The sequence below is a fragment of the Rhincodon typus genome, chromosome 30 (assembly GCF_021869965.1).
Source record: "Rhincodon typus isolate 14 chromosome 30, sRhiTyp1.1, whole genome shotgun sequence".
Lineage (NCBI taxonomy): Eukaryota > Metazoa > Chordata > Chondrichthyes > Orectolobiformes > Rhincodontidae > Rhincodon > Rhincodon typus.
This window is the reverse complement of record NC_063361.1, coordinates 33631520-33644592: the sequence shown is the minus strand read 5'-3', so window position 1 is coordinate 33644592 and position 13073 is coordinate 33631520. Positions and strand designations below refer to the sequence as shown.

The following is a 13073-nucleotide window of genomic DNA, read 5'->3' as shown; positions in this document are numbered from 1 at the left end:
TGAGGCGGACAAAGTATAGCAAGTGATCATTTGGGGAGCACTTAGGCGGCAGCGTTCATTGCATTATGAAGGTTAGGCTGATGGTGGAAAATGGCAACAGAAAATCTAGAGGAAGAATAATCAACCGTCAGAGAGCCGATTTCAGTGGATAGAGAATAGAGAATGAAAGTTGGTGGTAAGAACATTGGGCTCTCTTGAAAGAGGTGGTGGTTTGGACACAGTGAAGGTATATTCCCTCAAAAGGGAAAGGTAGGTCAAACAAATCCTGACCTCCCCTGATGACAAAGAAATTAAGTTAAAGATTAAGTGGTGACCTTATGACCAACGTCAAGTAGTGAATACAACTGAGAACCAAGCTGAACACAGAAAGCTCACAAGGGAGATATAAAAGCAAATATGAGAAGCAAAGAGCAATTGTGCATAAAAAACTGGCAGCTAACGTATAGTGAAATCCAAAGTCTTCTATAAGCACACCAATAGTGAAAGAGCAGTAAAAGGAGAAGTTAGACCAACTAAGAATCAAAAAGGTGTTTCACAAGTGGAGGCAGGAGGTTGGGGTGTTAAATTAATACTTTTCATCTGTCTTTAGCTCTGAGGCAGATGCTGCCCAGGTCTCGGAACAAGGGAGGAAGCTCTAAGTTCACAGGGTTTAAAATTGATATGGAGGAGGTATTGGATAAACTGTTGGTACTTCGTTGATATGGCAGCAGAAATTGCAGAGACCTTGGCAATAATTTTTCAATCTTCCCTAGATTTTGGGGGTGGTGCTGAAGGACTGGAAAATTGGAAACGTTATGTCCTTGTTCAAAAAAAGGTTCTAAGGATGAGATCAGTAATTTAACTTTTGAAGCTGTGGAAATCTCTGGAAACAATTATTCTAATAGGATTAATAGTTACATGGAAAAACATGGATTGATTCAAAAGAGCATGGATTTGTTATGGGAAATTTGTGTGTAACTAGATTTTGGGTTGGGAAATGTCAACTTTCCGGCTCATCTAATGCTGCCTGGCCTGCTGTGTTCCTCCAGCTCCACACTGTGTTATCTCTTACTCCAGCATCTGCAGTTCTTACTATCTCTTTGTGTGCAACTAAATAGATTTGATTTTTGAAAAGGTCACGGAGAAGGTGGCTGAGGGCAATGCTGTGATGTGATGTGCTTGGACTTCCAAAAGGCATTGGATACAATGTCACATAACAGACTTGACGAAACTTATAGCTCATGGAATGAAAGGAGCACAGCAATGTGGATCCAAAATGGTTTGGAAACCAGGATGGCTGATGGAAATTTTCAAACTGCTCCAAGGTGTGCAGTACAGTTTCCCAGGGGTTGGTAGTGGGTCCCTGTCTTTTCCTGTGACACAAATTCATGAGCTAGCGCTTGAGGTGTATGGGACAATTTCAAAATTTGAAGACACAAGATTTAAAAATTGAGGTGGACAGTTTAGAGCTTCAAAAATACATTGACAAGTTGATGGAGTGGGCAAATAAGTGGCAGAGCAAGTTCAATGTGGTGAAACGTGTGAGGTGATGTATTTTGGTACAAATAACATGGAGCATCTGTATAAAACCAAGAGTGCTATTCTAAAGAGTGTGCAGGAGCAATAAAGCCTGGCTGTATATGTGCATGAAGTCATTCAAGGTGACAGGAAAGGTAGAGAGCTGTTAACAAAATATACAGAATTCTAGGGTTCATAAATTGAGGCATAGAATACAAGAGCAGGGACGTTTTACTGAACCTATATAGACATTGGTTAGACCTCAGCTGGAGTATTGTGTACAGTTCTGGGCACCACACATTTAGGAAGGATGTGAATGCATTGGAGAGAGTGCAGAAGAAGTTTGAGGAAGGGTCCAGAGAAACCTCAGTTATTAGGAACGATTGGATAAGTTGGGAATTTTTTTCCTTGAAGATGTGAAGTCTGAGGGGAGATTTGATAGAAGTTATCAAAGCCATGAGGAGTCTGGACCGAGTAGATGGGGAGAAACCCCTCCCATTCATAAAAGGATTGAAAACTGTCTTTTGATTTTCAAGTGTTGTGCAAAAGAAGTAAATGCGAGGTGAGAACAAACATTTTCACATAGTGTTCTGGTCTGGGTTTGGCAGGTACAGCCTGCGAGTGTGGTCAAGGTAGGTTCAACTGAGGCATTAAAGAGGGTATTAGATGAATATTTAAATAGAAGCAATGAACAGGGCCATATGGACAAGGGAGGTTGGTGTTAAATCAAATTCTGAGAGAGTGCAGACTCAACGGGCCGAACGGCATCCTTCTGAACCGTAACAGTTCTGTTCTGGTGAAGACCTATCATACCTTGAAGTGAGTGGATGATGCTATAAAGGAACGTGCACAACGAGATTCCACGAACAGCGATGAGATGGACGACCAGTTAATCTGGTTATGGGTGGGAGCTGAGGGCTGTTTGCTCAGTGGGGGAGGGAGTGGGGTGGTGTTTTCCGAGTGGAGGAGGGAGTGGGGTGTTGTTTGTTTGTGAAAGGAGGGGGTGGGAAACTGCTGTTTGGTGGATGCACATTCTGCAATGTATGCACTTTGGACGGAGTTCCTTCTCGTGTTTTTGTAAGTGATGACCCCTACAAATGCCTCCAGCAGAGTTTTATCCTTGTTAGTATTTGCATGTATTAAACTGGACAGATTGCTGTGAGAATGTGTCCAATTAGTACAATCGCCAGCAGCGTTTATGCTCAGACTCCATTACTCCTAAACCACTGTTGTGGTCTCGGGAATAAACACTGAGATGCCCAGCATCCTACACTGACCGAATCACAGCGATAGGCGCTGACGTGCAGAGGGCGAGTGATGACAGCGACTTGTCAGTGAGACTGAGGGGGGCATGGAGAGGCTCCTTCGGTTTATTCCACCGATTACATTGTTGGTCGTTCAGAATTTTGCTGCACCAGATGCTCGTTAATGTCCCCCAAATTCCACGGGAACAGATGCTCTGGAATCTGTTCTGACAAAAGGCACAGAGGTAGGAGGATCGTCCCTGTGCTGACAGCCAGGGAGTGTCGCACTGTCCCTGGATGTTGACAGGCTCAGTCAAAGATCGGAAGTGGCCGCACTGACCGTGTACCCGAGTGAACCTTGAAGCTGTTAGTGACCTTGTGCTGCTGGAGGCTGCAAGGTATTCAATATTTCAAACCTCCCTCTGAGGCCAGAGCCACCAGGGAGGGACAGACAGAGGGAGGGGATGGTAAGGAATGGGTCAAGTACTGAACGTGCTGTTCAATAAGACTAGCCATTCAGAGCCAGGTTTTAAACCCCTGGGGATTTTTGTCCTGTAACAAACCCTTTGTTTATTCTGTGAGACAGGGAATCCACCCACCGGCTAGGAAGGCGATGAGACAGGAGTGTGGATATTTTAAAAGCGTCGGTGACCATTCAGCAATAAGATGCTAGCCTCTGAATCAGGGCGAGTTTGACCGTTTAACCGAGTGCGGGGGAATGTTCCTGGATTTACCAGCCTCCGTGTGTTTCTGTAGGATTCTCCGGCCACTTTTGTGTGATGTTTCTGTTCTTTTTTTAGCAAGCCCAGGCTGACACGGACACAAAGTGCCTTCACTCCGGTGTCTTTAGCATCACCTTTTGCAGGTAAGGGATTTTTAATTTGCATTTACTGACTCCTCTTGCACTACCCTCACCTCTTTATCCACTGCCTTTTCTTGCTCCACCACTTGCTCCTCCTCTTACATACACTTTCTCGTTCAACCTCTCTCCTTCCTCCTGTTCTTGTCACTATTCCAAGATGAGACAGTTTACTGCTCAGTGAGAAGGGCAGTACTGTGCAGAGATCTGACATACCTTCTGCTCCTCCGTTGAAAGCGTGATTTGCTTCACCCCAAATAAATTTATTCCAAGTAACCATCCCAGAGACTAGGGCAGTGTCAGGTTCTGAGTGAATCATTTCCCCAGTCTTGGGTGGGAGAATGTACTGATTCTAATGATTGCACGAGGAGCGGGGGGAGGGAGGGAGATAGAACTCTGGGGAGTTGCACACTAAACTTTTGACAAGATCCATTGTTGGGCTAGTATCCAAAATGTGTGGTGAGAACACAGAACAGTACAGTACAGTACAGGCCCTTCAGCCCACGATGTTGTGCCAAACTTTTACCCTAAACCTAAGGTCTATCTAACCTCCACCCCTACCTTATACTATCATCCAATGGCCTATCTAATAGCCGCTTAAATGCCCCTAATGAGGCCGACTCCACTACCCTCTCCAGCAATGCATTCCATGCCCCTACCACTCTCTGAGTAAAGAACCTACCTCTGACATCTCTCCTATATCTACCTCCACTCGCTTTAAAACTGTGCACCCTCGTAGAGAAGAAAAATCTATATTTATATTTCACCTTTCACAACATTCATAAGCACTCTTTAATCAATGAGTACTTCTGTCATGTAGTCAATTTTGTGATGTAGGAAACACAACAGAGTAGTTTTACCCAGCAATGTGATAATGCCCATGTAACCATGATATGATTTTGGCTGAGAATAAATATTTTACTAGGGTACTAGGTGCACACACGCATGGACATCTACCCCTACCCGTACCCTTGAGGATGTGGCAAACAATCTTGAGAACTTCTTTTGAAAAAAACCCCTTTCTTGATTTCTTTTTAAAAGTTCTCTTGTATGCCAAGAAATCTCAGTCCTTTAACCCCTCATCACTTTTTGTGATCAGTTATTTGCTTTAATTATCCTCTTGCTTTCAAACTCCTCTGTTTCAATTTGGTGATTCTTGGTATTTTGTAACCCCCTATAATTCCTTCTTGAAATGAGGAAACAGGGAACAATAAATCTTGTTTTATGTTTAGAGTTAATTATTCAAATACCCTGGCACCTTGCAGCTTCTATCAAGTTAATCTCTTCAAAATTTTGGTATATATTTCTTAACTTGAAATAAGGTTTGTCCACCCATCTCTCCTGTGTTCAGATTGGTTCCTGATCTGACAAACACCCCAATTTTAAAAAAGTCTCATCCTTGTTTCAGTTCCTTCCCTAACCTTGTCATTCCCCACCTCAGTAATGTGTTCCTGGCTTACAATGTTCTCTAGTTGCTTCTATCATGTACATTTATTTTTCACTGAGAGGTCATGCCTACACTCCTCTATCTCTATGCCTGAATCCTCCTTTTGGATATAGGATAGTGGGGAGACCACATCTCAAATACTGCACCACTTTGGTCCCTTTACTTAAGGAAGGATGTAAATACATTGTTTCAAAGGAGGCTTAATAGGTTGATATCTAGAATGAGCGGGTTGCCTTTGGAGGTAATTATTGGCCAGGCAGGGCTCGTTTCCAACAGAGTTTAGAAGAGTGAGGGACAATTTGTTTGACGGATATAAGAACCTGAATGATGTTGACAAAGTCGACGTGGAAAGAATGTTTCCTCTTGTGGGTCAGTTTAGAACTAGGGGGGCATCATTTTAGAGCAGAGAAGAGGGAACACTTTCAGTTCCTGAAGGTTGTACACTTTGGAACTCTGTCTCCGAAGGCAGTGGAGGTGAGGTCATTGAATATTTTTAAGACATAAATTCTTTTTAGCTGGGGGAATCAAAGGTTATCTTGGATATATGGGAAGTGGCATTTAGAACTCAAACAGATCAGCAGTGATCTGATGGGATGGTAGACTGGGCACAAGGTGCTGAATAGGACTCTTCCCGGTTCTTAACCAAATACTAATTCAGTGTCTTTGTAGTTCCTTACGTGGTTGGATACAAAATCTGCTTTCAGTTCTGCTGTGAAGGTCCTTTAGAATCATAAAAACAATTATCTAGGTACAATTTTCTTTCTTTTCTGTAACAATATTGTTTGTCGCGAAGTGATTGTTGAGAAATGTTTTAAAAAATTTTCTGTCACTGTCACTTCCCAATGTCTCCCTGTCTGGCTGTGAACTCATGGTAAAGATCAATGATACAGGTGGCCATGTGCTGTGAGTTTAGGGGGAGCTGAAACTACAGGGATTGGAGGGTGGGTAAGGTGTGTGTATGTGCTTAGATGTGACTGGATGGTTGGTAGCGAGTTGGTGGTCATTCTTCCAGTAAAAGAAAATAAGCCATTCCTGGCACTCGGCACAGAGCTGAGTTTGGTGATGCCAGTGGAATGGGAACAATGGGCAGAGATGATGGCTACGCTCCAACAGGAATCGAGGGGTAAAATAAAAGGCAGAATCTGAAAACCGTGTCGATGGCTGGTTGGGGAGGGGAAACAAAAATTGTTTTCACTGACTACCTCTTTCTGTCTCCTCTGATCAGGGGAAACTGTGTCACTGGTCGACCTGGACATCTCTCGCCGTGGACCCCCCTCGCCTCATCTGCCAACACCGCCACCCCCACCCCGTCGGAGCCTCAGTCTTCTCGGTACGGTGTTTGGCTCTCAGTCTGCTGCTCGGCACGGTTGTCGGGTTACGGTTCTCTGTTACGGTTTGCAGACTGCGCAGAGTGGCCAGTCTAGGTCGTTGCTTGGAATATTCAATCACATTCACTTGTTAATGGCTTTTCCCAAATTACACATTGCTTATTTTTTATGGGCTCCCCTGACGAGTGCCCCGTCACTCTCTATTTTGTATTCACCTGTGGGATGTGGGTCTCACTGACTAGGCCAGCATTTATTGCCCATCCCTAGTTGCCCTTGATGTGGTGGGGAGCTGCCTTCTTGAATCGCTGTTGTCTGTTTTGTGTACATATCCCATAATGCCCTTAGGGAAGGAATTCCAAGATTTTGACCCAGCGACAATGAAAGAACGGTGATAAATTTCCAAGTCAGGATGGTGAGTGGCTTGGAGGGGAATTTGCAGGTGGTGGTGTTCCCATATATCTGTTGTTCCACAGCTAAAAGAATTGTTTACCTGAGGACAGTGAAATAATTGAGCCTTCATGACTGTTTGTTCCTGTTGTGTGTCCCTGCATTTCTTCCCCCTTTGGCACTGTGTTGTAAACTGCTGACAGTGGTGTTCAATGTCTCTGTTCCACCAATTCCTCAACATTCAGTGGCAGAGTGTTGAAAGAGGCACTTCAGCTACCAGAAGCGAAGTCACCTTCACAGTCAGTGAGCCGTCTGTGTCCAGTGCAAACACTTGGTTTGGCAGTGAGCATACGATCATATAAATCTGGTATCTAGTGTTCGTCCTTCAGCCAACAGAATATAAATTATTGTAAATGCCAGATATAGACACACCAAATAATATGATGCACCATGATTTTCAAAGGAAATGTTGTGACATATGATCTAAAGGTTAAGATATACAATATATTTTAAAACGCTCCCCCCTCCCCCAGAGACGTGCATCTGTTGGTCCAGCAAATGCATTATTCAAAATTGACCATTTGTTCAGCTGTATACCTGTATACGAAATTATCAATTGCTTACACCAGCACATTGTGAAACGGTAAGGTCATTCAGCACACCCAACTAGGAAGCTCCAACCTATCTCTAAACAGGTGTAGCTAAATCCAATGAGGTTTGCTTGATGAGTCTTCCAGTGATCCATGCAATTGGTTATTCCTTGAGTGATCGAGAAGATTGTAATATCCAAGCACTGCTTGTTTTTCCCTACTTGTTTCATACTTAGGGAATCGTTCGGACTTTGAATACAATGTAGAATGGTTAATATTGTCTCAAAACCCAGCCTGTTAAACATCGCCCACCATTTCCACCACCACTGAAGTTACTCTGTGCCTTTCTATCCCACTGGTAAGGTTCATTTGGATGTTGTGGGTTTGTCCTTTTTGGATGTTGTGAGTTTATGCTTCTTGTACATCTTTACAGTCGTATACACACTCACCTTGTCCAACTAATCCAGCAAAGAGAGACCTTGGTTCACTTAATGAATCTTGTGATCTCGGAACAATGAGTTATTGTTTGTTTGCTTGATTGTAAAGACTCCAGAAACTCTGAAAATAGGGTGTAATTAACAACTGCACTAACAAGTTACATTTATATAACACTGTTAATGCAGTTAAATATTAAGTTTTATCTTTCGGAATACGGAGACTATCATTTGGATCATATAAAACCAACAATCAACACTAGCAAGCCTCATTCTGGAGTTGATTAGTTTGGGGATCTGCGTGCAGTGTTTTGGGTGGGGGTGGGAGAACAGTGATGTTGGGGAGGGAGACACGTTGAAATTTCTGCCATTGTTAATCTCGTGACAAGTGTTGGGATGACTATCTCCCAGCGGAGCGGTACCTGTCATGTTTGTGCCCGTGTCTCGGTTTTATTTCTGAGGAGATTTGTGTTGTTTTTCAGATGACATCGTGGGGCCACAAGCTCTGTCTTACCCAGTGAACCCAGCTGCTGCTAGTTTACAGTCACTGCCTCTCCCACCACCTCCCCCACCTCACACTTCCATCCAGCTCAGTCTCAGCTTAAACGGTAAGATCCTGCTTCTACTCCTTTAGAGCATAAGAAATAGGAGCAGACAAGCGGGGCCATTCAGCCTCTCGAACCTAGTCTGTCATTCAGTTGAATTGTAGTCTATCGTTTACCTCAGCTGTGCTTACCCACAGAATCCTCATTTCACTTGATTCCATCAATATCTTAAAAAGAAAATCTGTCACAAATAAACGCATCAGCCCTTTGGGGTTGAGAGTGCCAAAGTTTCAAAACTCTTTGAAGATATTTTTCGTTCATCAGAGGAGACCATCTATTAAAGTATCAGAAGTTGGGAAACAGAAGTTATTTTAGTTTTCTCCTTATTTTTGACGCTGATTGTAAGATCCACCCAAGGAAATGTTGCTCTACTAATTCCTTTAGGTTTTCTCGATTTTGTTCTGCCTTTTTGGTTTCGGTTTAGACCCTCTCTGGCTGCCACTTGGTCCATGGTACGTAGCAGCAGACATACTGGCCACACAGGGAGCTACAAGAGTGATTCTGTTGGCTCTGAAATAAAGATGAGAAATGGTTACATTTAGGAAGAAACTGGGAGGACAACTTCTTCTATCAGCAATAATTTTATCCTGCAAGCAGAGGAAGCGAAAGGAAGGTTCAGTGGAGCTGTATGGAATTGTGAAGAAACTTGTTGAAGGAATAGGAAGAGCAGTTTTCTGTTGTTTGTCAGGAAGTTGGGAGATTTAGGCAGTTCAGCCAGCAAATCAGAGGAAAGGATTATGGTGATCTGGAATGTGCTGCCTGGAAAGAATGGTGGTAACTGACTCGGTAGTAACCTTTGAAAGGGAGTTGGGAAATTGTTTAAATGGGAAAATTTGCTGGGAAGTGGAACTGATTGGCTAGCTCTTTCAATGGGCCAGCACTGACACGATGGACCAAATAGTCTCCTTTTCTGCTGTAAGACTCTGATTCTAAATAAGATGACCTGGTTCTTGGGATTTGAATTTTGTGATGTTGGTTTTGCTCCTATGCCATTAAGGAGTTTTTGATTGTGAAAGAAAAACTGAAAGTGCCTCGATTCTGAAAGGAGATGTTTCACCTTTAGATAAATCCCACGATGTCTGAACATCATTGTTTCTCCAGCTCTGTCAATCTGCAACACCAACAACAATTTGCATTTACGTAGCATCTCTCATGGTGAAACATCCCGAGGCATTTTAGAAGGGCATTATCAGACAGAAATTGAAAGTGAAGAGTAATTAAGATAGTCATCAAAAGTTTGGTCACTGCAGTAAGTCTTAAAGGAGGAAAGAGGGAATGCCAGAACTTGGGGTCCGGGTAACTGGAGGCTGGTGTGACCGATTGTGTCCAATTCTAATCAGCCTGACCTGGTGAAGTGTAGAGGTCTCAGAGGATTGAGATAGGGCGGACCAAGCCTAGAGAGCTTAGTGTGAAGAGGATTGGTTCTTCCTCTGGGATTGTTGGCTTCAGATTATGCTCCTCACCTTTCTTAAGCAGAGATTTGTCTATTCAAGACTCGATTTCTTTTGTCTCTTGCAGACACCTTGCAGAGAAACTCGCCTCAAATTCGGCCAATGACTGTGCAGCCACAGCACTGCATGTTTAACAGGAGGGATTCCAACACCTTTGCAGCCAGTTTGCGGGAACTTGAAAAGGTAAAGGCCTTCAGACATTACGACGTTATTTTGAAGCATTTGTAAAATGTTCACTGCCATCAATAATATGGAAGGGAGATGTTGAGGACATAAAAGAAACTGTTTTGGGTGGCTGTGTCATGGCTCAGTGGGTAACACATTTGTCTCTGAGCTAAAATGTTGTGACGACCAGTTCCACACTCGGGCAACTAACCCAGACTGACACTGTTAGCTTAGTACTGAGGGAGCACAGCACCTGCCAGAGGTGTTGTCTTTCAGACGAGTTGTTAAACTGAGACCCTATTTGGTGTCTTGGGTGGATATAAAATTCCCATGGTGCAATTTCAGAAAAGAGCAAGGATGTTGTTCCCTGGGCAAAATTGATCCTTCAACAACCGTCACCTTACCGAAAAAAAATCTGATGAACTCATTACTTATCACATTGCTGTGTCCAAATTTCCTCTGTTACAACAGTGACTATACCTTTAAAAGTAGCTCACTGTCATTCGGGAAAAATGTCAGCGCTTATGAGAAAGGATCTAATAGCAGAGCATTTAGAAATACATCATATCATAGAGTCAACATGGCTTCCCGAAGGGGAAATTGTTCCTAACGAATGTATTAGAATTGTTTGAGGATTTAACAAGCAGGTTAGATAAAGGGGAACTGGTAGATGGAATACCTAGATGGCCAAAAGGAGTTTAAGATACTGTGCTTAAGGCTATTGAAGAGCTTATGATGGTGGAGGGTGTACATAGCGTGGTTGGAGAATTGGCTAATCAGTAGAAGGCAGAGAGTTAGGATAAGTGGGGTGGGTGGATTTTCATTTGGCAACCTCTGACTAATGCAGGATCGTGGGATCAGTGCTGGGCTTGACATCGTAGGCGCAATGAGAGAGCCTCCATAATGGGAAACTAGGATAGACAACATAACCACAGAGTGCGGAGGTGTCCCGTTAGGATAGAGATGAGGAATTTTTATTGAGGATATGGAATCTGGCATTCTTTACCACAGAGGGCAGGCAAGGTTGGTTTGTTAAGTATATTCAAGGCTGAAATAGACCGGTTTTTAATTAGGCAGGGAATCATAGAGTACGGGGACAAGTCTTTCCTAATCTGATGCCTGCTGTTCTGTCTCCTGCAGTGTGGCTGGTATTGGGGTCCGATGAACTGGGATGATGCTGAAATGAAGTTGAAGGGTAAACCAGATGGTTCGTTCCTGGTACGGGACAGTTCGGATCCACGTTACATCCTCAGCCTCAGCTTTCGCTCGCAAGGAATTACGCACCACACCAGAATGGAACATTATCGAGGTGAGGGTGCCTGCAATCAGAACTTGGGTTGAGAACCTTATAGCCCCTACAGTGTGGAATGGGACCATTTGGCCCATCAAGTCTGCACTGGCCCTCTGAAGACCATCCCACCCACACCCAGCCCCCTAACATATCCCATAACGCCACATTTCCCATGGCCAATTCACCTAACCTGCATATCTGTGGACTGTGGGAGGAAACCAGAGCACCAGGAAGAAACCCATACAGACATGGGGAGAAGGTGCAAACTCTACACAAACAGTCGCCCAAGGTTGGAATCACACACAGGTCCCTGGCCCTGTGAGGCAGCAGTGCTAACCACTGAGTCACCGTGCTGCAACAGTGTCACTTGAGGTGCTGCTTTTAACCTAGTAAAACATCCCAAGCTGCTTCATTGGAGTGTAATCTGACACCAAGCCACAAGAGATCATTGCACATTGATTTTTCTGAAGAAGGGTCTCGACCCAAAACGTCAGCTTTCCTGCTCCTCTGATGCTGCTTGGCCTGCTGTGTTCATCCAGCTCTACACCTTGTTATCTCAGATTCTCCAGCATCTGCAGTTCCTACTATCTCTATTGCGCATTGACTGTCATGTTTGCCATGTTGCAAAGGTGACTACACTTTAAGATCTAGCTAATCAGGTGGAACATCATGAGATTAAGAAAGGCATGATTTATAAATAGAAGATCAGTTCAAATGCAAAATGAAAGATGCATTGATAAGTTTATAATTGAGTTTCATTGCTTAAAAACAGTCCCGTTTTCATTCCTAATGGTTGTGCAAGTGGAGCCTGTGATACTGTTGCTGACAGTGCCTGTTCTCTGGTCTTTTGATCAATTTGCTGCTGTTCTTTGTGTATCTTCTTTTTCACATTTCATTTTCCTTTTGGGGAAGTGGTGGAAGAAAGCAGTCTCTCCCTGTGGCTAGCAAATCCAGGCAGGGAATTGAACTCTGAGCTTCTAGCCTATAGATAAGGACACTGCCATTACACCACAGGAGCCCATTAAGAGAGAGCAATGGTAATGCTTTGATATAACTGGCCAATTAACAGTCAATGATGCTGTTGTGAAACTGGCATCCCTCACTAGCTCACATGCATGCACGCACACACACCTAGACCAGGTAAGGATGACTAGCCAATATGGAGGAACCAGTTGGATTATCTCTATAACTTAATACCTTCACAATTACATCTACTGGTTTCTTTCTTTCATAAAAACTGAATTTACATTCACAAACTAGGGTTGAGAGATTTGGTCTCCCATCTGGATTATTAGTCCCATATGATATCCTGTATGCTTTATGTTGTATTGTCATTTGAAAATGCTGTTGCCTTTCACAGAAGATATTTCCTGATTTTCCTCATTAACTTCAGCTGAAAATTTGCAGAATCTGTACGTAAAGAAACAGTGGTGAAAGATTGGGAGAACATCATAGAAAATAATCTCTACAGTCTAGGCTAAAGATTCATATAAACCAGAAAAGGCTATTTAGCTCCTTGTCTTTCCTGCCATTCAGATAATGATGGCTGATCTGCATCATGATTCCATAGACTTATAATATCCTTACCTCATTTAAAAAAAAGCCCACCAATCTTTATTTGGATGTTTTCAATTCACCCTTGGCTTCGATGCTTTTTGTGGCAAGAATAGCAGTTTTCCACTGCCCTCTATTTGAAGAAGTGCTTCTTGAAATCGCTCTGAAAGGCCTTGCTGTAAATTGAAGGTCATGCCCCCTGTACTGGACTGTTACCATAA

At 43.3% G+C, this 13073-nt stretch overlaps 1 protein-coding gene across 1 annotated transcript in view; it reads left to right on the top strand.

The window, feature by feature from the left end:
• Positions 1-13073, top strand: part of socs7 (suppressor of cytokine signaling 7) — a 55226-nt gene that overhangs the window by 23963 nt on the left and 18190 nt on the right. Inside the window, exons 2-6 of the mRNA XM_020531964.2 lie at positions 3542-3606; positions 6273-6377; positions 8269-8394; positions 9910-10025; positions 11148-11316. Of these exons, the coding sequence (XP_020387553.2) occupies positions 3542-3606; positions 6273-6377; positions 8269-8394; positions 9910-10025; positions 11148-11316 (581 nt within the window). The remainder of the gene's footprint in view (positions 1-3541; positions 3607-6272; positions 6378-8268; positions 8395-9909; positions 10026-11147; positions 11317-13073) is intronic.